The sequence below is a fragment of the Gymnogyps californianus genome, chromosome 4 (assembly GCF_018139145.2).
Source record: "Gymnogyps californianus isolate 813 chromosome 4, ASM1813914v2, whole genome shotgun sequence".
Lineage (NCBI taxonomy): Eukaryota > Metazoa > Chordata > Aves > Accipitriformes > Cathartidae > Gymnogyps > Gymnogyps californianus.
This window is the reverse complement of record NC_059474.1, coordinates 43849324-43876313: the sequence shown is the minus strand read 5'-3', so window position 1 is coordinate 43876313 and position 26990 is coordinate 43849324. Positions and strand designations below refer to the sequence as shown.

The following is a 26990-nucleotide window of genomic DNA, read 5'->3' as shown; positions in this document are numbered from 1 at the left end:
GCATATTATACCTTATATTTGTGTTGTTTTCACTTAATTTATGAAGTTGGGCTTTTTAAACGTTGACCTCATCTGCTTTTTACATAATTTACTACTGATCTTTCGATTTGTTACTCTGATCAGCAGCTTTTGAAGGTTCTCCCTGAAACTACTGAAAATAAATGGATGTGGTTAGTTGAGTGACAGAAAAGCAATTCACAGCTATACAGCTACACTTCCTTAGCAATCTATACCACACGTAAGAATGTTCTTTCTTGATCTCCCTGAAGAAAGCAACACCTGCTCTGCAGGTAAAAACAGAATTCTTGACAAAATATACATGCCTACACCTACTTCAGAGAAAGTACTGTGTAGCCTATCGCATGCAGGGCAGGGAAAAAGTGTGTTATGAGACATTCATATCCACCGAGTGCATTAATCAGCACTTTGTCTTCAAGGTCAACCCACAGTACACTGAAGCACTCATTAAAGATTTCCAAGAATTTCAGGTCATGCTCTTTATCAGTCCTGCACCATACAGAAAATACACCGTAATATTTCACATTTAAACAAGCTAATCTGAAAATCAGCCACTTCTGTGAAAAATCTGAGAAATAATTAGAAGTATATAATGTATCTTCTCTAACGTAGGTGTGGTCATAAAAGGGTATCTATTAATCAACAATTTTATTGAAATTAAAGGACAGAAAAGAAATAAAAATCCTGGAAAGTCCCTGTAGGGAATAACTCTGAAAGTCTATCTTATTCTTAAGGAATAACCTTAAATCTGGTTGGAAGTGGAAGAATGTTGAGACAAAATAATTAATTTTTATGCTTCAGTAGATGTTTGGAATAACAGGTTTTAGAGAAAGGTCAGCTAACTACATAAAAACTCAATTTTTTTTTAGCAGTATAATGCTTCACTGAAAAAACTAAAATAGTCTATACATAAAGCAACTCTAACATGCAGGTTCTATACTTTATTCTATTACAGACTGAATTTACAGAAGAAAAAAAATTTCCTTTCCATTCACTTGTACAAAACACCTATAATTTGGGTCTTGGTCTAATACAGACTAACCGTATCTAATTTTAGTCATTTAAAAATGAGCTGGTTCATCTGTACAGAGCATCTAGGACAACTAGCCTTCCTGGCAGAAAAAGGTGACCACTTCGAAAGGGTGATACATCATACAAAAAATTACAACAAAAAACTGTTTAAAGCAGACATCTGTCTCCACTTACTATAGAGAAAGTCTGCAGAAAATGAGCTTATGCTAAGCTTCTAAACTATTACAGTTAGGCAAGATGAGCCCCAGCTTTACCTTCTGGATACCTCAGTTTCACTTCCCAATAGTTACTCAGTTAAGCAAGGAAACCCCAATCATCACAAGACACACAAACCCAGCCGTGCTTCACCTAGGATAATTAACAATTTTTTTTTGTTTTGCAAAATTTTCCCAAAGATAACTGAACTTTTCCAAATGCAGCTATTTCGGGGGGGGCGCGCTTTTCCTTGACACTTTTTTTGTCTTCCAGATGCAGCACTGTGGCATTTTAAATCTACATAATAGTTTTAGGCTGTAAGATTAAGCAACTCTAAACAAAAAGAAGCAATACATTGCTATCACAGTTAATTCAACCTCCATCAGAATTAGCTTTCTGCAAGCTAGTAAAAATAGTTCATTTAAATTTGTTCTTTTTTCCCTGAAACAAAAATTTTGAAGTATTTTTAATGCTGATATTTTTCTAGGCAAAAGGAATCAATAACTCCAGTTATAATATGGCAATATCTAATTTACATTCCCCACTGCTCCTAAGGAAAGACAATTTACACATCTAGCCTCAAGTCCTGGTGAAAATAACATTCATAATTTGGAATACCTGAAGAAGAGAAATAGCAGAAATGTAATGACAGAAATTAGGTAAGGGAAATAAGGGGAAAGAAATTTCTGATTGTTTAAGGAACCATGGTAAGTGTCCTGGCACTGGACTGCCTTCCTAGTCCAACACAAGCTGTGGAAGTCATATTCTAATTTTATTTCTTTCCCAGTAATAATTTTAAAAGAAAAATGAATACATAAAGATATACAAACGGTATAAAGCAGGTCTCTCCTTAAAGTTTTTCCACTACTAGCTACCTAATTTTCAGGGTGATAGATGTATCTGGCCATGAGGAACTGCTTGATATCCCGACATCCTTGAGAAACAGCATTCTTGTTATCAAAACTTTTCATGACCTGGTTCTTTTAGTTTTCTCTGGTTCTAAGAATTTGTATCCCAATGGTAAACATACAAATTATGAGAAAAGTAGATTTTGTGGAGCTTAGAAGGAGGGATGATGGGTTGCAGAAAACATCAGCTTTTTTCTTCACTTATATTCCTACTACCAAAACTGTTCTGAAATAAAAATTAAAATCTCATCTTGCCCTATCACAGGACTCTTTTCTCCCTTCTAGCGCTGAGAAATGCAATGAAGTTTTGAGGTACTCGACACTTGGATTAAAGCAAAATTCCTCCATGAAGACTATGTTCATAGCCACGAAGAAAGGCAACAAACACTAGTAGTGCAGTAACTGTCTAACGTGGAACTGATCCTGAGCAATCCTACCTAGAATTATTCAGTGTTGGAAAATTTCACATGACATATTTCTGCCAACTGACTGTTGCCATATGTGATCAAGTAAATGACAAGAAGAAACTCAGCATGCAAGAGATGGGGAGGGAAACAGGAAAGAAATACAAAAGCGGGAAAGACAGCAATATTGGTCAAATCATTCCCTAGCAAATTTCATACCCTGGTATAGCAGAAGCAGGTCAAGTATTTACTATTTGCAGCTGCAATAATGTGCACAGTTATCAGACCAGGATACTGGGGTTACTGATGTACCAGTACAGAGCGCAGACCTTGCACACACCACACCTTCTGATTTAAGGCAGTGCTCATAACGGCCAGTCAGCAAAACCAGTGTGGTCATCTACGGAGCTTGAAGGCTTTTCATTCCTCTGATGATAATCTTAACAATTTACCCCTGCTTGGACTGTATTCTTAATGATTAGGATGGAGGGGAAAAGAAACTTACATAAGGTTTTTAAAGGCTCATACGGGGGGAAAAAAGGAGAAATATCTCTTGAGAAGGAAACCCAGGCTCTTGGGAAGCAGAATTTGTACTGATAGCAGATTTGCCCTTTTAATTAAGTGTAGTACCCATTAAGCTCACTCCCCTTTTAAACAACTCTTGCTTTTAATTACAACTCAAATTATGTGGAAAAGGGATGACCTTTCAGGAGATGGAAACTTCTGTAAAATTTCTCCCTCTCCAACTGTCACACTAATCAAAGCTGAAAGGCTTAAAAGATAAATGTCTTACTAATTTCTCCATTTCAAGATAGTCTGACAATGGAAAACAGAAAGTAGAGTCTAACGTACAGGAACATCGTTAAAGTAGAAAGGTTACTGTAATGTAATAAACACACTTAAAGATATATACTGTAAATGTAATAAACACACTTAAAGAGTCTTAAGTTTGTCTTAAATACTCTCATAATCATAAAGCTATCATGGAACAGTGATAACAATATCCAATATCAATCACATGCTTTCCCACGAGTATGATCTTTTATTTCAGTACTTTGGGGTCAAGCTCCTAATCTGTCCTTACAGGAAAAGGGAAGATGCAATAGCCTAAAGTAAATTAAATTACACCTCTAAAAGGTATTTGAATACATATGTTTATTTCCCAGAGGCTGGTTTATCTTTGAGAACCTTGACGCAACACATCAACAGGAAGAGGCTTCTCTTGTTTTACTGCTAAACAGGCAAATTACTTAAATATTAGGTGCATACATAGCGAAGGACATAAACATCTCAAACAATGCTTTCACTCAGTTCGTTTGAAATCTTCTCCTCTCTCCAATCACTGTCAGAAACAGACAAGGAAAAACCCATCTCTCCCTTCTATTCTAAAAATCTTCAGTGTGTATACTCTTTTATTTTCCTGTCTCAATTTAATTCTTCTCTTTGCTCTTACTCCTTTAGTTAAGAGCTGAAGTTAACCTCGGCTGAAAAAAATGCCTAAAGAATTTCCCCCATAGAGTAAGGACTCTCTCCTCTCATACCTACTGCAGTTGGTACAACAAAAGGAATCAAAGAAAACATGTACTCTGAAAATCAAAAAACAGTCACTTCTAAACCTTGGGGGTCCTGAATTGAGTCTCAGCTGAAATATCAGAAATGCTACAGTAGTATAGTTGATTTATGAATAGTATTTGTAAACAGAGCCACTGATCTCCATGGGGTTTTTCTCTGGTACTCATAAGCATTTGGACAGCTCTGAAGTGTTATTGACAGAGAAAGCAAAATTTCTGAAATGTGTCAAATATGGTTTCTAAAAAAATCATATTTTGTCTTCTTCATTTGAATTAAAATCTAGTTACCAAGTCAGGAAATTAGGCACACCAACAACTGAAAAATTGTTTCAAGTTTCAGGTTTAACAATTCATAAGCTAAATACATTTGAAACCTTTTTGCTATGAGCAGTGATTTTCAGTTGCCTCCAAATCACCACACATCAGCAGTCTACTTTTACAACATTGCCACTGAACTTTTTTTTGTTTCAGAAAGCAACAGTAATACATATCCTGCTAGCCACAATATGTCAATTTTTTCAGTGGCTGTTGTTCAAAAATAAACTCAGCTGTGTACAAGCAAGCCAACTAACTGTTCTGCAATAACTTTTCAACTGGAGTTAGTAAAAATGAGTTTTATATTAAGCTACTCCATACAAAGGCACTTAAGTACTCTGTTGTATAACCACACAGTTTGTTCAAAGTACCACATAGATATATCCAAATCATCTCTGCACACCAAATTCAAACACCAAAATCAATAGAAGTGTGAGCACATATTGCTTTCTGTAGGCTTTGCTCAGAAACAGGATAAATTTGCTTGCTTAATGCCCTGCATTACTAGAGCTATACTATTTCTGCATTATTATTATTACTTCCATATCCTCACTCGTTACACATATCTCTTGAGAACATTTTGCCATGTAGATGCGCCTTAAGTCTCTCCACAGGGAGATATCAGAAGGAATAGCTAAAGCATTGTAGTTTGCTCTCCATCCCTACTTATTCTACACCAATGTTCATATACCTGTATCAGTTGTTGATAGCGATTTTGTAACCAGGACTCAATTCAGCAGATTATTTGTGACTTCAGCAAAATATTACCTGAATCAGTAGCTTATATCACCCTTCAAGATACAACTCAAAGACATATCCATCACTGATAGAAAAAGTGCTCAGTAGAAATTAATACCCACAGGAGTGACTGATGCCCTGGTGACAAATACATTTTTGAGCGAACGACAAAGAGTTGTAGTAAGATCTTTCATTTTAATTTGGGGAGAAAAGTAATTCCAAGCTTCTCTCCATGCTCACTAAAATTGAGATGGCAAGGATGACATACTGTCCGTGTATCACAAACTGGTTTAAGTCTTCCTAGCCTTCCCAACTTAAATGAAAAACTTCTATGAGACCAAAGGTTTAATTGTACACATGACAAATTTTAACAAGTCTGTATTTTTGCAAGAGTCCTTTTAAAGTAAAATTATGACAACTTACAATGGAAATTTTACCTACAAAAGAAAAAAAAAATAAAAAAGCTTTTAATTTTCCTGCAAACTTGATCTATGCCACACCGTATATGGCAAGGCATCCAATGAAAAGAACCTAGAACAATCTTTCCTCAAGCTTAGCTCTGTAATTAGAATTAAAGAAAAAGTAAAATGAACATCTGGTCTCATCTGTTTTTTCTTGCAGTCTAAAAAAAAGAGAAGAATATTAATGTCTCCATCCTATAGATAACAGTCAAAGGGCTTCTATGCCAAAAAAAATCCACCATGTGCATATATATACACACACAAAAAAAAAAACTGCTCCTGCTACAAACAGCCACATATTTGCCCTGCTGTTTTGTTCCTAAATAAATCTAAAACACATAATACTGACTTTAAAAATCCAGTTATGAGGAAATTACCATACTGTTGCTATAATTTGACATCAGTGAGAATATCCTTCTAATGCTTATGTTCTATATTTATCAACATTTTATTTTTCTGTTTCCCCTAGAGAACCTCTCAGCTTCCTTTGTTCCATTAGTTATCTAATAAAGCAACAGGAAAGTAATCACAAGACACGACAATATGAAAAACGTGGTAGTAGAGCAATAAAAACAAACGGGAAAGTATATGAAAAATGTAAAGCACGTGAAATTACTCCTTAAAAACGGAAAGCAAATATCAAGCATACTTTGTCCCTTTAATTAGACTATGTGTGCTAAAGAAAAATAATTATTCACCAAACAACCAAATCCATTAATATTAACTTAATAACCAGAAAATTTAATTATATGCAGCAGGTTGTTTCTTTTTGGTTGTCTTGTTGCTCTTTTTTTTTTTTTTTTTTAAATACAAGTGTAAGAACTACATATACCTCTACATATAGTCAATCACCAAAATCCATCAAGAAATACAATGCTTATTGTGAAATCATACTGCAGTATCTTATTGTATGCTTTCACACTGAATCAGTGATACGGGGGCAGTGAGGGAAGAATACATGCTGACAGAAACAACCAAGAAATGCATAGACTACATATAAATTTTAGCATTGCTAAACAACTGTAAGAATTAGAGTGCATAATACCTCTGCATTGTAAATTGCAATATCACATACCTAGTTTTCATTCAAGAGTTTTCATCAGGTATTCTACAGTATTTTTTCAATAGTCTGATAGCGTACATCATTTTCATTCCTAGGTCAGAGTTCTACCTTGAATTCACCACAACCCATGAGAACCTTTCACATATAAACAGTACATCTGGTGATTTTTTTTGCAGATCATGTTTCGTAACACTTGTAATATTACAAGTGTTTGAGCGTGCAACTTTCCATACCAAGTTTCTCAAATAACTGTCACTTTGTTTCCTACAAAAAAAAGCTTTAATGAAGACAAATTGACTGTTTACAGTTTCAAACATTTCAGTTTCAAACATTTCAGTGCAAATCATCAGATCTGATGGAAATAATTAATTTCACACAAAAAAGTCCAAAATGCTTTTTTTCTTTTTTTTTAATAAGTAAAAAAACTATACAGAAATCCCACTGGATAATGTTATTTTCCATCTAAAAACCAACTGCCTTCTACCTGTGTTCAATTTAAAGTTACTTTCATCTTCTGCTGAATTCATCAATAGTTCTACAGAACCTGAAACAATTTTTTACCAACGCAAAACTTTCCCAGGGAAGTCAAAAAACATACAAATCTAGTTCAGAACAGTGTCTTCAGAGTAGCAGCTCTTGCTGTAATGAAAGCACAAAAACTATGGGATTTGGTTGCTAAAGGAAACCCGGCCCATAGTTCATGATATTCATATTACACTTCATATAGTAAGTGCTCCCCTAGGATATAAAAAATTGAGGTCGTGCCCTTGATTTCTGCTGTACTTGATTAGTTATTGCTTATTCTTCAGTAAGTTATTGTGAAAGATCTACAACAAAAACACATTTACAGAAGAACAAGTAGGTTTACAAATAAGGCAAGTTTCTAAAATCCATGTCCTGCAAGCCAGGGTGCAAAATAAACTAACTGTCAATTTGTATATTACAGAAATGTTTAACTTCAGAAGAGGTAAGTCATGGGCAGGGGTGGGTAGGACAATCCAGACATAAAGGAAATATCATAGGATTTTCAGGCACAGAAAAATACACTAAAAAGATGGGATACATAGCTGAAGTTGCAGAAACTGAGAGACATCTTAAATTTGAACACCATCTTCCTTTCAGCTTTACTGTTAAACATAAAAATTTCAAAGCTGTCCCAAACTATGTAAACTACTGAAAAGACTTTGGGTTTCTTGATGTATATTCCTCTTGAATAAAGTTTAAAATACTGAAAAGACTAGTGTTTACTCAGGATAGTTATACCTGCAAATACCTATCTACAAATTAATCTACAAGTTTCTACACACCTGATCTGGTATTAACGGGCACTAGTACTATTTGCTCCTGCACAGCAGATCCCTCCACAAATTCTATGTTTTCGATACTTATATTGCATAGTAATGAGAAACTTAATTTAAAAGAAGTTTTCAAGTTTCATTGGTCCACAAAAGCAGTGATACTAACATTTTCTAAAAAAAGAACCAAAAAATTTCAGTCACTGCATTTCAAGTAGTTTGACAGCTTATAGTATTTCCTTTTTTGTGTCTACAATGTGAACTAGACTTTCAAAGAAATTGGTGCTACATTTAATCTTTCCAAAATAGTAGAGTTTTACTTTCTGAAGTATCAAAGTAATCTTCTTGTATGAAGATTGTTTTACACAGCAGAAAATACTGCACACACACACCAAGCAATGCAGAAAAACGTAAGTTGCTGCAGAATCAGGATAAAAACTTAATTCTGAATATTGGTGTTGGTTCCATTAAATTTAACATCTAATTGCCCATGCAACTAACTTTTATGGATAAAAATTGTTGTTTTTCAATAGAGAAACATCTGTTAAAAGTCAAAAGAAGAAATGCAAACTTTTCTTTTAAATGCTAGTGAAAAGAAGCTGATCTCAGAAAAGTGGATTCAAAAATCATGCAGATCACATCATAATAGTAGTATAATTGGACAGGTAGAGCAATGCATCCATCTTTTCTCCCACCAAAATATAATGGCGCAGCTTGTTTGACCACCTCAGAATTAATGCCTGCAACTTTTGTTTTCTTTCTGCTCTAAAATTAACAGAGATTGAGATTTGTGGTTTGCTATTTAAGAAATTTATCGAACACAAAATATGAATAATCCAATCAAATTCCTCAATTTTTGAATAGTTTATGTAAGGCATAGAATATTTCACTCTCCACATTATTTCTTTCTGAACATAATTTACTAAGTCATTACATGTTCCAGAGAGGTCTACTAATCATTAGTCAAAGCAAGGGGTACACTTTTAATCTAAATTTTTAAAAAATGGGATTTTAGTCAACATAGAAAAACAGAGTTTCGTTTAAGTTACGTTACTTTAAATGGTGGTGGCACTAAACCCCAGTTTTGGTAGTTACTAAAATACGTAATAAAAGAACCTCTGGCTGTAAGGAGAAAATGCCTTCTAAACTCAGGGAAAAGCAACAAAAACTTAAAATTACCAACAGGAAAATTAGAAGTTTCATCCCTGGTAGCCTATGCAATATTACCTTCATTCCTGCTTCCAATTTCAGGTTTTGCAATTGAGGCCTTATGGAAAAGTGTTTAGCAAAGGAACAAATCCCCTAAGAACACTGTAGCATGTCTTTCTCCAATAGGATATACAATGATTCACAGAAATTCTCATACAACTTTTCCACTTGAAGAAAGTATCCATAACTTTTTTTTCATTAAATGTCATCTCTTTTAAACCAAGTTCATTTTATTAAAAAGCTTTATGGGAAAAATATTTAATGACAAATAAATTTCAAGCCCACCAATAACATCATTATCTATACCAAATGCAAAAACAGTCAACAGTTACATCTATAAAAAAACTATTGGAATGAACAGCAGAAAAAGAAGCTGGCCAGATAGGAATGATCTTAACACAAACTAAGAGTCTCACTTAATTGAAACATAGCAAGTGATTTCAAAGGAAGCCTTCTCATAAGGCTTACATTAACCATAGGCCTAAACTCTTTGCTGGATAGAGCACAGAGCACTCAGGACATGTGAAATTCAAATTCATTGTGCGGAAATATCTACAATCCCAGTAGTGAGTAACTAAGCGTGACTACACTGTCAGTTCGGTACAACTTAGAAATCCAGTGTCAGAACCCCTCTAAGATTGATGTCAATCATACTGATCAATGGCACTAGACTAAAAATGAATCTTTATGTTTAAATGCTGCATTAACAGATCGGTCTACTAGACCATCTCATCATTCATAGTTAAGGATGCAATAAACTTGTGTGTTCAAACATTAATGATCATTGTGAAAACTAAGACTTAGCACTCAGTCCTATTTTCATCACATTACTAAGAGATTTTAAGGAAATAAGCAAGTTATTTTTCTAGTGTAGTAAAAGACAGACTCCTAGAAACAAACTAGGAATCTGATATAGACAAAAGAATCCGATAAATTCCACTTCTCCAAATAAGCACATATAGTAGGTTGTCTAGCTAGGGTAACTAGACATCAATGAGATAAGAACTCTGGGTACCCAGATGCCTTTGGATAAAGATATTCTCACAAATTGTGCTGTTCCATTCTCACAAGAAATCATGAAACAATAGTCTGTTCTTTTCATGTGATCATAAAACAGTGAATTTTTTTTTCTTTAAGAACCGTCTAAATTATTCTTAAGCTTTCTGCCTAGAGTACTGATTTAATTGCTGTAAGAAATGAAATAGAGAGGAAACAACATAAATTGAATATGGACATGGAACTAGGAAAGAAACAGTAAATCAAAAGACAACATGGAATAATTCTTTCATATTTGTGTTACCTATTTTTAAATTTAAAGCAAAGGTTATTGGGGTAATACGTTTTTATATTTAACACATAAAATGCTTTGAGTATTCTGTTGTTCCATAAGACTTCACATATTTTCTCAAACTTTTCTTAGAAAGCTGATACATAGTGTTTGAAGAAGATTTTGGGATTCTCCCCGTCCTAGAAATCTACTTGGTAGCAGAGATACTAGCCGGTCATTACAAGCACCTGTTCCTAACAGCTCAAGTCAAAAATCACTCAGAGCAGCAATTCACAGCCAAATTACAGTATCAGGCCCTTAACTAATTTTATGCCATTGGAGTGAAGCCCTTAACCTCCTCTTAATCGCATATAACTGGATCATTTCTTAAACTCTTTTCCCAGGGAACAACCTACACTGTCTTCAGGACGTTTTCTCTGCCAAATCACTCTGGTTTACAATAGAAATTAGGCACATCCTAACTCCTAAATGAAAAACACAAAAATACAACAGTAACTGTATTTTGCAAAGCAGAAAGTGTTATCTAAGAGTCACAGTCAAATTCCACAGAATACACATGCAAATAAAACAGATTTTTGTTATAGATATTTAACTTAAGCAAGCACACCATTCACTCAAATCCTTCTTTAAGAAACTGAAACTTGCAGGAGGCAAGAAGGAAGACATAGATTCATACAATCTACTGTCAGAAAGGACAAAAATATTCCAACTTCGAACTCCCATTCAAAGTTTATATCTTAAACAGAACGATAAAAAATTCTTCCAAATTCATGGTGTAAGTGATGATAAGATCTGGAATTCTGATATGGATCAATACTCAAGTTTTGTCACATTAGATGAGAACTTCTATTTCTGATACAATACAACTATACTGAGCAGCTTTCTACTAATCTATGTTCAAAGAGGGCAGGGAGTTACATGTTTACTAACACTACCCCCCAAAGTGTTCAATGGTTGGGGCTGTTGACCTTCAGTTTCAGAGTTTATAGTCTCGTGCATTTAACTGATTAAAACAGAAGAGATCTTGAATATCTAGATCCAGGCTGAAAGAAAAAGGGGTTCTTTCTTCACCTGTGTTGTTCCAGTTCCTTCATACCAGATACATAAAAATAATTTCAACTGGTGTAAAGAAGCCATAAAATCACTGGTTCTTGCCTGGAGCAAGGACAATGCCATTGAAAAGTTTATGGGAATGACCAGGGATTTGAATCTGGTGTAAAAGCTGGACAGACAGGGACATTTATCAGCGTGACCAGTATCAAAGCAATCTCCATACAAAGAATGTACATGCTGCAAATCCCTATAGTTGACGTAATGGCGATACAATTTTGATTTTCATTTCATAGTCCCCTTGTTTCTAATTTTCTGGTGAACCTCTGTATTGGGTTTGAGTGGCAAGGTTTTGGTAGCGGGGGGGGGGGGCGGGCTACAGGGGTGGCTTCTGTGAGAAGCTGCTAGAAGCTTCCCCTATGTCCAATAAAGTTAATGCCAGCGGGTTCCAAGACGGACCCGCCGCTGGCCAAGGCCGAGCCCATCAGAACAGTGGTAGCGCCTCTGGGATAACATATTTAAGAAAGGGAAAAGAAGTTACAGGAGAGTAGCAGTTGCAGCCAGAGAGAGCGGAGTGAGAAGATGTGAGAGGAACAACTCTGCAGACACCAAGGTCAGGGAAGAAGGAGGGGGAGGAGGTGCTCCAGGCACCCGTGCTGGAGCAGGCTCCTGGCAGGACCTGTGGACCCGTGGAAAGAGGAGCCCACGCTGGAGCAGGTTTGCTGGCAGGACTTGTGATCCCACGGGGGACCCACGCTGGAGCAGTCTGTTCCTGAAGGACTGCACCCCATGGAAGGGACCCACGCTGGAGCAGTTTGGGAAGAACTGTAGCCCCTGGGAAGGACTCACATTGGAGAAGTTCATGGAGGACTGTCTCCCGTGGGAGGGACCCCATGCTGGAGCAGGGGAAGAGTGTGAGGAGTCCTCCCCCTGAGGAGGAAGGAGCGGCAGAAACAACGTGTGATGGACTGACCCAAACCCCCATTCCCCGTCCCCCTGCGCCGGTCAGGAAGGGAGGAGGTATAGAGAATCAGGAGTGAAGTTAAGCTTGGGAAGAAGGGAGGGGTGGGGGGAAGGTGTTTTAAGATTTGGTTTTATTTCTCATTATCCTGCTCTGATTTGACTGGTAATAAATTAAACTAATTTTTCCCCAACTCGAGTCTGTTTTGCCCGTGACGGTAATTGGTGAGTGATCTCCCTGTCCTTATCTCAACCCACGAGCCTTTCGTTTTATTTTCTCTCCACCTGTCCAGTTGAGGAGGGGGAGTGATAGAGCGGCTTTGGTGGGCACCTGGCGTCCAGCCAGGGTCAACCCACCACAACCTCATAAAAGGTAAGTGATGTAAAGTGTTTTGTTTGGAGAAAATATTTAAACATATACAACACATAATCTCTGTGTTGCCTAGGCAGAGGAGGGAAGTAACAAATAGTTTAACAGATTTCTGAATAAAGATGAGGAGAAATACAAATGTTGGAAACATCAAGTGACCCAGTAACCTTGTAAGAAAATAAAGCTGAGACAGGTGTAACAGAACTTCAGAACTCTTAAGACAAGCGAAGTAAGCAGGATATACCATAGTAAGAAGAGAGAATAAACTACAGACTTCAAAAAAGTTAGCTTGAATTATACTATGGTGTATCTTTCTTAAACCAGATTTTGATTTGCTCTAGATCCCTGGTTTCTTGGTACGTTGCAGTTTGCTCATGTGAGATTTCTGACACAAAAAGAAACACCATGTAATTGTCAAATCAAGATAAAGCACTGCCTACAGATTTGCACCTTACTTTGGACATCTAAGAATTACTATACTAGATGATCAATATACTCCAGCATCAGAGCCCCAAGGGGAAGGGGGGGGACAACCACAAAACCACCAAAAAAACAGTTTCAGATAAAAGAAACAAATACTAGGTAAATTCATCCCAGTGCTTAGCTTTGCCATAAACTCTTATAAGTTCCCCCAGAATTTAGCCATGCAGCAGATGCTTTAATACCTCTCACAAAATAGGTTATTCAGCTTTAGTTTTTAATAGTTTTATTATCTATATAAACAGCCTTTCTGATACAGGATGAAAATCTTGCCTCAGTAATATTGTCTTGCTATGCAATGCACAGCTTTTTTATGCTTGTCTGATTTTCTTTTTTTCTACATAATAATTGCCACCCTCCCATTTAATTGAATCTCTGCACTGTTTTGCACAGTGCAACATAGGATTCAGCTAGAGGGGAAAGCAGAGTGCATCATACAATATGCAATTCATCGTAGAAGCCTGGCATGTAAGGCAGCACAGAAGCACCTACCTACAACTCCACAAAGCAATGCAGCAAATGAATTAGACACAGACTATAAATACACAAACAGAAACCCTCTCAGATGAATTAGCCAAAATGAAATATTTTGATTCAGGTCAGTGAAACTGAAAGATTGTTTTCTACCCTCACTTCACAAATGGGGGTGGGGGGGGTGGGGTATAATAAAAAACAAGTAAAAACTTATTCAGGAAAATAATTCATTTAAAAAGAGAAATAAAATCCCCAATCAAATCCAGTAGCTTAAGGAAATAAAGAAAAAATGTTTTCATTGTGCTCCAGGAAGTAGCAACGAATTAAGAATTCCCTTATACATAATAAAGCAAAAAGAAAAAACAAGAAAAAACCCCACACAACAATCTTGATATGTATTCTACTTTAGACCACTAGATAGGATTTTCTAATGAAAAGAATTTATCATTGCATGAATGACTCTGTTCTCCAGTTCAAGTTTGCTTTCTTTCCATTTTTCAAAGATGCAAAATATATTCAGAAGTCTGTTTTGTAGACTTAATGTTCAAATAATGATTTTAAATAAGTAGCCTGGCATAATTAAAGATTTACTCCACCTCTCACAAACATCAGTGAACATATTCTCAGTGACCTCGACTAGACAGGGAAAGACTCCACACAAACTGGATTGAGATCCAGTCTAATACAACATTATCCCAGTGAAATCCACAATGAAGGTTTGATAAAGGGGGGGGAGAACCTTCAGCAGAAGAGCTTCACTTTCTGCAAAACTCCTTAAAAATACACTATTTGAAAGAATTCCTATAACAATTCAGGCATTACAGGGTTAGTTGACTACACATCACTGAGGTTTTTCAAATTTTATGATAATTCAGTATTATGAAGACTTTTTTTTTCTTTTCTTTTTTCCTTCAATCAAGCACTTCTCTTGATAAATGGCAAGCATAAAATGGTAAATCACAATGTCTTTTGTTTCATCCCTATGCTTGATTACTCTTGGCAGGTTTTTTGGTCTAATGAGCAAGCTGTTTGGCTAAACCTACCTAAGTTAAGCTACTGAAAAATTCAGTTGTCAAATCTGAAAATACATCTACTTGATTTTCAAGATTAATTTTGTTTTATCATAGTATAAGTAAATGATGAACATTGATATATTTTAAATCAGTTGCATAAATAATGTGTATAATTTTACAGCTATAGAAATTTTAGCTTCAACTAGTGCATTTATTCAGTAAAAGATTTTCTTTCTGATAAAACCAAGCAAGAGTAGGATCTGTGTGTGTGGGAATTAAGCATGTGCAAATTACTAACCTTTATCTGCATTAGAATAAAGATTAAAAAGCAGAAATATCTGTGGAAAAAACAGTATTATACAGATATTATTAATAAGCTGAACTTTTTATTATTAATGTTTGACCATAACTTGCAACATTAAGAAAAAGATTTCCTAACATTCATACTGTTGAATAGTCCAACTTCACTCAAACCGTGCCAGAAAGTCACAGTCCAACTCTTCGTAAAAAAATTCTAAAGATCCCCTTACTTTCGCACTAAAGAAATATTAGTTTGACGAGAAAGATTTTTTGAAAACGTAAACTATGTAAGATCCTATCACATTTTACAACCAGATAAGCACTGTTAGATTTCAGTTTTGCTTCACAGAATAATTTTATGAATTTTATTAAGGTATTTTTGATACCTTCTCCTACCTTTCTTGGGGAAACTGGAGTTCAACACAAACATTTTCTTGAAAATTTCTAGACGTTTGTAGTCATACTTGTCTTGTTCTTAAGTGATACTTAAAGGTATGTAAAAAATCAGGTATTTGTTTCAGCCAATAAACTGAAACTATTGTAGACAACTGCCTCGCATATTTGAAATATGAATTCAGAATTATTATTTTATGTGTGTCTGCACACCACAAATGTTGTTAAATCCATGTCACTCTCAGTATATACCTAAAAATGATCTGCAATCAATGGGATATCAAAATCTGATGGTAAGATAAGATCTGCAGACATGATGAGGTTGGACCTATTAAATACTTCTAATATTCTGTGAGGTATTTTGCTCCCCAGCATGAGGGATGGACAGAGTAAAAACTCTTTAAATTGTTATTGATCTCAGATATCAGTTAGCCTGTGCATGTGTGTGTGCATGCACTCACATATGCACATGGCATGCATTCATATTTATTATAAAAAACACAAGAGGTCAACTTTTCAATGTGCTGAACAGCAAATACTCCATAACATTAGTACTTTAAAACCTTCTGGGGAAAAATGTTACTCGTCTTCAACTTACAGAAGCTATGCTACAATGCAAATCTAGAAAACTTGGAGGAAAAAAAGTGTTTCATGTGCCCTAAGAAACTATCATTTTTATACAGGAAAGTAAAAAAAAGAGGAATTGTAAACATTCAGCGTATGTAAAAAGTAAGCAAAGACAGAAAGGTACGGTAGCTTTTGTCCAAACCAGACACAGAGGTCCCTGAAGATTAAGGCTGTATAGAATCCAGTTTGTAAATACACATTCAATCCTAGTGAAGAACATCGAAATGTTTTGAAGCTTTAAACGACTATATTAGTTTAATCTGCAGTACAAAACTACATAGTTAAGTCTACTTCTGCATATCCCTTCTCCATCTTCATGAGACTACACCTGCAGATCTCAGAGCGAAATCCCATGATTCATCATCATGTTACACTTAACTTTAAGCTGTTACTTACAGTACCTCCAATGAAGTTTTGGCCATACATCCCTGCATTCTTTGAGAGGATATTTTCTTTTGAGGAGCCCATGAATATCACATCACAGGTAGAACCAATTGCCTGTTTTCCTAACATAACTGAGTCTTTTTCTTACTAGTGTAAAGAAATTCTGTCCATTCATGCCCCAAGTACCAGAGCACACCAAAACAGGACCTTGTAACTGCCTACCAAGAATTCCTGAGTAAAGTTAGATACATTCAACTTTAAACTAAAATAAGCACATGGATGAAAAATTAAACAGCTTTACAGTTTAGGAGGGAAATGCTAGATTTATTAAGATTTAGAAAAATAGATATGCACTTAGTGTACTTTAATCCAGTTCATGTAAGAAATACTACACATTAGTTGCAGTACACTGAGCAATCTGATAGCCCTTTGCTGGCTTTGGAACGTATGAACCTACTGAGCTCTTCATGTTTGTGCTTTTCTTTCCTGAATGTTGGAAACAAGACTGCCTACCTAATCCTTAGTATGTTTAAACACTTATACTCCAGATTAAGACAACAAATATGTATCTCAGTGAATATCTTAATGGAAATTCAGAAGCCATTTCTCCATCTTCCTTAGGATTTGAATTGGCTTGTATTCCAACATCATTTGTGAAGTTTTGCATAAAAGTAATTGGCCACAATTACTGACAATACACACAAGAAAATGCTATGAAGGTGGCAGAATAGAATTCCTTTTAACGGCAAATTAGTATAAGAAAGATTAATCAAGCACCAGTCCTAGTCGTTGTCATATTTGGGCCAAAGAAGGAAACGCTCCCAGATCAGATTAGTATGAATTTAAATGGTATTATTCCTTATTCTGCTGCAAACCAGCATAAATTTGCTGCCTAGATCATCTGGGAATATTGCAGCTAATTAATTCCCTCACATTGCAGGCCTTGGAGATCAAATCTTTATCTTAATCTGTGCCAGTAGCACACAGTACAGCCTCCTGAAACCTGAAATGCTTTTGCCCAACTAGAATTTTTGGGTTTAATACAACCTGTCAGAATAAAAGTTAATGAGTCACTATATACAGGCAAGCATAATATTAAATCCAATGGTCTATTTCAGCCCTAAACTTTATGAATACGAAGAGTTCTCAGAGTTTCACGTGGGCTTCCTAAATCTGACCAAACTGCTTAACTACTTCTTCTGCAAAAGGCTGGAAGAGCACTTTATACAATGGATTCCTGGCATTGCTGCTTTACATACCAGTCAATTGATTCTGCTTATAAGAATCATCATTTGGGTCTTCTGCTAAAGTGATGTTTCAGTCACCAACACAACCACCACCAAATCCTTAAAGATGCATGCATCATTAAATATATATGCCACGGTCTTCATATTAATAACTTCCCTCTATTTTAATAAATAGCTGTTAAAACACAGGTCATTTTCCATACTCAGAAGCATATACCAAGGAGTAAGTTCTATACTTCTTATTGCTATGCTACACAGATTTAACAACTGGAATGAATTTCATCATCGATGCAAGCTCAAAAACGTCAAAGGAGTTTGTTTTCAGCTGTATGCAGGCCCCAGTGTAAGTGCACTACATAAAATTATTTGATGACTTGCAGAGTTTGTTAGAGAGATGCTGAACAAGCTGCGAACTGACAGTCTCCTTTAAGCCAATGATTACATATCACTTGAGAAAATAAAAAACTAGTTCGTAAGAATTTTCTGCAGAAAAATGTCAAGCACTGGATAGTCTTTAATAAAAACATATTAAGATAATACTCTCCGCAAGTGGCAAAATGCCAGAAAGTTTGGATTATTTACATCTTTTAAACCCATTCGCTTATTGTGTTTTCTTAAAGTAGTCACTTGTGAAGATAACAGAGCAGTGAAATCACATCCTCATTGTAATGTGAAAGCTTTGTCGTGGGTTAGAATTTCATATCGGCTCTCCTTGTGTCCTGTCCAAGGTTGCCACCTTACACTGCACCACTTTTCTTAGGTAAATCATTAATTCCTACAGTAATTTTCACTACTGTAACCTATCAGTGTGAAATGAGGTGAGATGGGAAAGCAAAAGTGAAAAATCATTAAAAAAAAAAATCTAACTAATAACTAAAGATCATTCACCTTAGGTAAGAATGTCCAGTGAAGCTCTGAACACTGATATTACTAGCCACAAACTTCTTTCAGAAATTAAACTTCAAGAAATACGAGAATTACAAGAACTTTTAATACGATATAGTATGTTAGCGTTTACTGCCATTGCCTCCATAATATTTGTTTCTAAGGCAAACAAGGCAGATTTTTATATTGCGCCTAGTCAAATTAAGACTTAACACCAGATGCAGAAAAATAAGCTGTTCATCTGTGGTTACTAATACATTCAAATATGTCAGATTAAGACAAATACACAATAGGAAAAACAGCACTGCAAAATCGATGTCACAACTTTTCAAAAGGTCTACATTAGAAAAATATCCACAAAGCAAAACCAAAGCTACCTTACTAACAAGTACTTTTCATGTACTGATAGGAAAAAGACAGAAATCTCTTGGTTAGAATAAAAGTTTACTTATGCTTGAAAACTTAGGAGTTGCTCTAAAGCCAGGTACCAAAAAAATAACCAATTGTTCAAAGATTTCCTTATTTCATTCAGCATATCTTGGGGGGGTGGGACGGGGATGGGACATGACACCGTGGAGACAACATGACACAGGACAACACGGACACAATACACAACTATTTAAACTTAAGTGCCTATTTAAATGAAAGAGTTATGCTTGAAAACTGGCCAAGACTTGCAAACATATTAAGCCAAGCTATTATTTCTCCTTTCTGCAGCTAGTTACTTCAAATGCTTCAATGATTATGAAGTAATAGAGATGGAGGAGACGGAAAAAAAGAATTGATGGTGTTAGTCTAAAAACAGATATCCTAATTCCGCTCATATTCCATTGCTTTCTACATTCTGCTTCCCCTTATAATATACCTCTTGCTCCAGACATCTTTCCTTTCTGATTGTAACACCAAGACACCCTATGCAGTTTCTGTTACTGTTACCATCTATTAGTGTATTACAAAGCTATTTATACCACACTATAAGCAGCACAGATGGCTAGAGTCAATCCCAATAAGATTTAATAGTAAGACAAGAGAAGACTGGCTATCCATATCCACTAAACAACCTACAGCAAATAAAATAAAGATTATTCTTTGGAGAAAGGAGATAAAGATAAGATGAAACAATGTTATCAGCTTTACTTTAGATTATGAGGGCAATCTAAGGAAAAGCACATTACAGTTTACTTAACTCCTAAACCTTAGCTATATAAAGAGCTTCCAAGCTAATGCCTTCCAAGAGACAGTTAAGAGTTCAATGTTAACAATAGTTTGAGATTAGCAGACTCTTGTCTTTGCAGACAAAAAAAATACTTCTCACTAGAAACAAGCAGCAAAAACAGACCAGAGGAAAAGTAATCAGGCGAAAGAAAAAAGGAATCCATACTTGAGAACAAACTAAAAGCACATATAAAAATCAGAAGCCTTTTTCTACAACAGAGAAGAAATGAAAATTTAAGATTTCCATGACTCCTTCCCATTATAATTTGCCATATTCAGTTTAGAAGTGCTAAACAATTAGTTTCTTAAATTTCCTTAATTAATTAAAATTAATGCAAATTCCTAACATTTTCCTATATTTCACAGTTTAAAAAACAGTGGTCAAGTCTTACTTTATTAGTTTAATTTCAAAGGCAGTAATTATAGGTGTAGGTATACAATATCAATTCTTTCTGTCAGATCTCCTAGGTTTCAAAATTTTTCCTCCTTCACCATATTAACAAAACCAAGATCATACAAAATAAGTCATGAAAAAAAGAGAAAGACTGATACCACTTTAGAATAGCTGGTAACGAGTTTCAAGTGACAAACTGGCATGTGGAAAACAGATTCAATGCCCTAACTGAAAAAGTAACTTCAACTTACTAGTAAGTTCTTGCTTTAACTTAGGCCTATGACAACATAATGAAGAAGTTCATCTTTCTTGTTCTGCAGTTCCATTTTTTCCTGATGTCATAATCATAACTTTGTATCAAAACATATATATGTAGTAAAAGAGCTGCCCCACCCACTGATAAGGAAACAGGTATGTTTTATTTACCCTGAACCATAAAAAGTACAGGAGAAATAAGCCTACTGGACCTATTTTCACAGCTAATGAGTTACCATTAGTGAGGAAAGACTGATGAGTGCTGCACTATCCAATCCTAAATACTGACTTCCTCTAAAGTACATTCATGATCCTCCATACACTAGGAGGAATTCTAGCCCAATGCAAAAAACTTGTTGAACAGAAGTCCTTCTCCTCTTCAAATACAGTTATCAGTATTCCACTCTGGAAACATGAAAACCTTCCAAATATTTACATGGTGATCACACAATAAAGTGCAAAAAACTTGTGATGAATGCTTTTTAAAACAGCCTTTGGCTTTCTTGGTTGTACAGAGATGCAGTTGTGTGGATGTACAGTTGGACAGAGATGTTCTGCTCTCAACAGTAACGAAACATGAGGTGTACAGTTGGTGGGGAGCTTATTTGGGGGGCGGGGGGGGGGGTGTGTGCCTGTTTTTGAGAAGCCTTAAACCTCCAAACAGACAAAAGAATAATGAATGCTGGCAATTATTGAATTGGTATGGATACCTAGTATTTGATTCAGCTCCTTTCCAAACACAGAGGTTTAAATTTCATCAATGTTTAAAAAATATATTCTTCAAATATCTTCAAAAGACTCATTTGGGAGGCCAACATGAGCTACCCAAACTTGCCAAATGTTTTAGAAGGCAATACATTTGATGGTCAATGCGAGAACACTTCATAGTCAAGCAAAGTAAAAGGTAGTATTACCACTGCAAACTTCCCCTTCATAGCTGATAGGTTTTAAGGTCTGTTACTTGAATTTTGTTCTACTTTCTTTACCTTTGATAACTGTATTAATATGGTAGGATGACGGTAACACTGTGGTATGATGCAACTGATGACATTGATCAACTGATCATATTATTTCATAACAATACTACGCCATAGTTGAGTTGTGCGGAGTTTATTTATATACAAGTATCTTTCATTACAAAGCTCCTGATGCATCTTAAATTTGCAAATACAGGAATTGCTGAAATTATAATCTTTGAAAAGAAAAAGTAAAAATCACTAACAAGCAAGTCAGATCATAAATAACTCTCCTTAAGCGGCACATAAAATTTACCATATAAAATACATTTACTATACAGTCCTTTTAATGAACACAAACGGACAGGACACTCTTTGCAAATATCAATGACTAAAATGAGTTACTCTAAAGAATGTTGCTTCATGGAATTTTACAGAAAGAAAAACTAAATTTTCTGAAAGGCTTTCAGATCGCAATACAACAGACAATGACGGTTGTGTGAAATTATGTCCGACTGGCTGTAAAGACCACATAAAAAGACAAAGTGATTATAAATGACAAAGCCATTATGTTTTGATCTAGGATTAAAAATACCACCATTATTTGCAATCAAGTCATAAAGAAAATAAAGAATTTTTTCCTATATTTTGTTTTTCTCCACAGATTTACAGCATTATGAGTAATGAAGGTTTGATACATAAGATCTATGATGTTCTAAGTAGGACAGTATAAATGCAATGCCATTACCCGATTACATTTTTTAAAAGGAATAATCTTCATTTTAGACAAACTGCAGTTTATATATACCCTTTTATCAAATGTCTGGTGCAACCATCATAGACAAGACCATTAGCACAAAGCACTATAAATATAATAAAACATGAATGAAGAAGATTCCCCTAACTTAGCATTTACTAAAGAACCTCAATTCCCAAGCATGAAATAAAGGATATGTACACATGGGCTCGGACATCCCAGCATCACGACACCATTGGCTGCTGAAGCAGTCTAACCAGGCAGCTTGGAAAACCTTAATAAACACATCAACCCTGAGACTTATTTTAATGACAGACAAGAGCTGCAGCTACTCAGCAACTGGACTGCAGCAGCACTAAGATTGGGTTTAAAACACTTCCTCTCCAGCTACTACAGGCAAGAAGTAAACATATCCTTGTATATAACCCAAAATGTGTGACTCACACACACAAGTAGAGGGAGTTCATATTTGAGTATGAAGAACACACTTCCCTGCCCTCCCCATCTTTAAGATGGAAAGTCTCCTATTTAAGAAAGAGCCCATTCTCAATTTTTGCACAAGAAAAAGATGTGAGAAGATAGCCTCTAACATGCACCTAGCTTTCCACTGCTCCACATTAAGGCACAGTTCTTGCCTAGACCTATTTCATTATTTTCAACAGATCTGTCAGAATGATCAAGATCTTTCAAGAGAATTGAAGAGTCAGTTACGGTTTTGCCTGTACAAAATACTGAAAAGATCTTAGCTAATATCATGTTAATAATAACCCTTACTGACAAATCTGACATTTTAGAGGATGTTAAAGAGAGCTAGGTTTGGGGTTTTTGGGTTTGTTTTGGGTTTTGGGTTTTTTTAGTAAAAGAACATATCCTGGTTTATTAGGTTTTGTAAGGGTTCCCTTTCTGAATGACTATGTTCTTTCTCACTGTGATCTAAAACTCTAAGAAACTGAGCCAATGAGCCAGAAGTCAGGGTCATTATCTTCCACATTAATCAGTCCTGTCAGTTAAGTCTTAAGTTAAGCCTTTAAATACTTCTTTTCACACCAGAACTCCATCTCACCCTTACATCTGTAAGGTATTTAAAGCCCGCAAAAAATATGCTACTCTCTGACCAGAGAATTCAATTACAAACACAGGCCTTGCATACCTTTATTTTGATTTTAACTCTGCAAGACAGTTACCCCTACTTATGTTTAAAACGCAGTTGTGCTGTTCCTTAACAGGAGGCAACATTTGAATCAGTAATTAAATTGCTACTCACAATTTCAAAACCAACAAACTACAGTCATACAAGTAAATTTACCAATCATATAAAACTGTAGGATGTTAATAAAACTTCTCCACCATGTATATTTAAGGATGACAATTGATCAGTGCTTCTTACAAGTAAGTTATTTTTCTAATGCATTCTTGTGCAGGTAGATTAACTCATAATTTTTAATTTTTTTACAATGATATCTTATGAATTACTGAAAACCATCCATGCTTTAAAGGGAGAGCCTTGTGAAGTATTAGGACCATCCATAAATATTCCAGATCGAGTACCAATCAATAGGATATAAGCATTCTGCACAAGAAATAAAAGCGTATTCCTCACTGAAGTACCAGCCTTATAAAACTTAAACAGTGTAAAAATAAATAAGCCAGCATATTTGTAAATTGCCTCACAAGAATCAGTATGCAGTACTTCCTCAAAGCAGTCACTTAAAACCCTTAGGGACACCTACTTGTCACAGAATAAATTATCTGGCTAATATCCAATATTACAGTATATGTCAGTGGGCACCCAGGAGACAGGCATTAGAGAGCACTTAGCTTCTTCAGCCTTGCAGGGTAGTCCTTACCTAAATGACTTTGCCCAATTATAAAACATAACTGATGTACTTATTTTGGAGTTTTCTAGCAGCAGCCTTTCATCCTAAAACATTTATATAGCACTGATTTTTTTTTTCCCAAAACCACAGGTCCCAAAGTACAGTACACTGAACATGTTTTTTTCACATGAACATCAGTTTTTAAGATATTCAAAGCAAACAAAAATATTTTAATACTAATTTGAGTGTTCTCAAACACTAAAATTATGCTGTTTAATAGAAACTATTGGGGAAATCAGTTCTCCCACAACTCTAACAGTAGCTCTTCTTTCCTAGTTACTTAACATAAATAGCCAAGTTTGCATCCCACATGCAACACATATAAAGCTAGAAAATACATGCATCACAAGTACAGTACAGCTCTCAAAAATAAAAGACACTTCTTGGAGACATTTACTTCAGTTCGGTATAGCAAACCACAGTCAGGGGCAAGCTGTAGCACAAGAAACCTGTTGACTCTGAAGTTGCAAACCAAATCAACGCTTTACACCAAATAAAAGAAATCCAGCAAGCAATACAGTAAAGCTAAAGAGAAAATTATTTTGCATGCTTGGAATTCAGACTGTTAAAAGCGACATCAAAGAATGCAGGATATTGGAAGATCAAGGAAAATGTTTTTCATTGAAAGAAACGTGAAGGACTTCCGAAAATTGATCGGGTTTTACTCAACTTGCAACAGAGAACGAACTGAGTGCAAAAGCGAAGCACTCTGGAGGACGAGAGCCACCTCACAGCAGCAGGTTTCGTAACTGATGAGATTCGGGTCAGACTGGGTCTGGTGTTCACGTGCTCCGTGCAAGGCACTCCGGACGCACCGTTTATACAACTTACCGCCTTATTTAGCGGACTTCCCTGCCACGATCCGCGCTCCAACACCCCCCCACAAAGTCCCGTTCCCGCCCCCCACCCCCGGGCTGTGCGCGCAGCCCCTTCTCCCCCAGCCCGCCCTCTCGGCACTTCTGACAGCGGCAAGGTGAGACTGGGCAGTCCCGCCCGCCTCACGCTTCCAGGTGGCAGCGGGCTCTGCCCCAGGCGGCACTCGCAGAGCGGCGACGGGGCGAGCCCCCTGCCCTCCCCCCCCGGCCCGCCTCGCCCCCGCTTCGGCTGGGAGCGGCGCCCAACGCCCCCACCGCGGACCTTCCCGCAGCCACCGCTTCCACCGCCGCTGCGGGGCGGGAAACGGGCAGGAGGAAGGATAAACGCGACTTCCCTTCCACCGCCGCCACCTTTTAACGGCTGGCGACCCGCAGGGCGGGAAGCAGCTCCCGCGGCCCGGTCCGGTGGGCCCCGGAGGTGCGGGCTGGGCGCCCAGCACGGCCCGGGGCACACCGGGCGGTCCTCGCCGCTCAGCGGCGGCAGCGCACCAGGAACTGCCCGGTGGGACCTCCCTCCTCCTGCCGAGGCGCCGCCGGGAATTAAAATAAAAATTAAAATTCGGGGAGAAGGGGGGAAGTGGAGGCTGCGCCCCAGCCCTGGCTGCCCAAGGGGTGCCCTCAGCGAACGGAGCCAGCCCGCCGCGGGGCTGCCAGGGGAGCGGGCCGGGCGCGGCTGCCGGCGGGCAGGGTGAAAGGGTCGAACTTACGTCTCGGAATTTGTTCCACTGCCCGACCTCCTTGTCGTACTGGGAGATGGTCGTGAGCCATTGTTTATCGTCCAGAAAATTGCCGCTGTCCGGTCTGCCCCCGGCCGCCGCCGCCGCCGCCAGCGCCGGGCTGCACCAGGCTGCTGCACATACGCACACGAAGGCTGTTACCTTGAGCATCTGGGCGAGAGGAGACACGGGGGGGGGGGGGTTACCCACACCAAGAGCCGAACCCCAGCCGGGGGCTGCCGGCGGGGAACCGGGACAACCGCCTGCAGCGGGCCCCCTCGCCCACCCGAAAGGGGCGAGGGGTGCGGAAGGCGGGGGAAGAGGAAGGGGAGGCCACCCAGCCCGTCACCTTGCAGCAAGCCCCGCAACCGCGCTCCTCGCCGCGGCCGGAAAGGCAGCCCGCTCCCTCCCGCACGCGCCGCCGTCTGCAGCCCCGCGCCCCGCGCCGCGCCGCGCCGCGCGCTCCGCCCGCCCCTCGCCCCGCCCTGCCCCGCCCCCGTGCCGCTCCGCGCGCCGCCGGCGGCGACGCTGCGCCGGGGCTAACGGTCTGCGGGCGGGCGAACGGCCGGAGGGGGTTTCTGCTGCGGAGCCCCCTGCCCTGAGGTGAGCACCGCAGGGCAGTGCCGAGGCTCGGCCTCTGCCCTCCTGCCTCCTCCGCGACCGGCCGGCCGGCCCGCCCGCTGCCGCCGGGAACGGCTGCGGGACCCGTCGCACGGCCACCTTCGTCGCGCCCCTCACGGCCCCGCAGGACCGCGCTGTGCCGCCGGCACCTCCGGGTGGGGGTGGAAGCCGCTGGAACTTTTCTACAGCTGTGTTGGCACCTCGTACCCCAAGTTAAGTCTGCAAAAATCCTTAGGCAGATACAATCTTTAAAAACTCCCAGTAATTTCAAGATAAAACTTCCTATACCTTAGGGGAAAGGAGACTCACGTCGCCTCGGAATGCTGATTTAGGTACATGCTGACATTGTCACGCCACCTGTGTTACTACTCACTTCTGTAAGAATTGTGCACTCTTCCCCCTCTTTCTGGCTTTATGTCTTTTAAACTGCAGCTATATGTTAACTCAAAGCCTTCAGTGACATGCAGTTTCTTTCCCGAATTAGTTAAGTTTAATTTAGAAATGAGCAAGGTGCATAAAGAGTTCAATTACCTTTCCAGCATAGCTGACTCCATGTTTAATTTTGAATTCCATCAGCCATCCTGTTGACCTAATTCATCTAATTTTATAATGTTAGCTTTATTCCCTAGACTTGAGTAACACTC

General features: G+C 37.9%; 1 protein-coding gene across 4 annotated transcripts in view; it reads right to left on the bottom strand.

Annotated features, from left to right (window-relative positions):
* SPOCK3 (SPARC (osteonectin), cwcv and kazal like domains proteoglycan 3) overlaps positions 1-25896 on the bottom strand; it is a 222596-nt gene extending 196700 nt beyond the window's left edge. For all 4 annotated transcript variants that reach the window (XM_050895498.1, XM_050895497.1, XM_050895499.1 and 1 more), the window contains exon 1: positions 25717-25896. In XM_050895498.1, the coding sequence (XP_050751455.1) occupies positions 25717-25896 (180 nt within the window). The remainder of the gene's footprint in view (positions 1-25716) is intronic.
* Positions 25897-26990: the final 1094 nt, after the last annotated feature.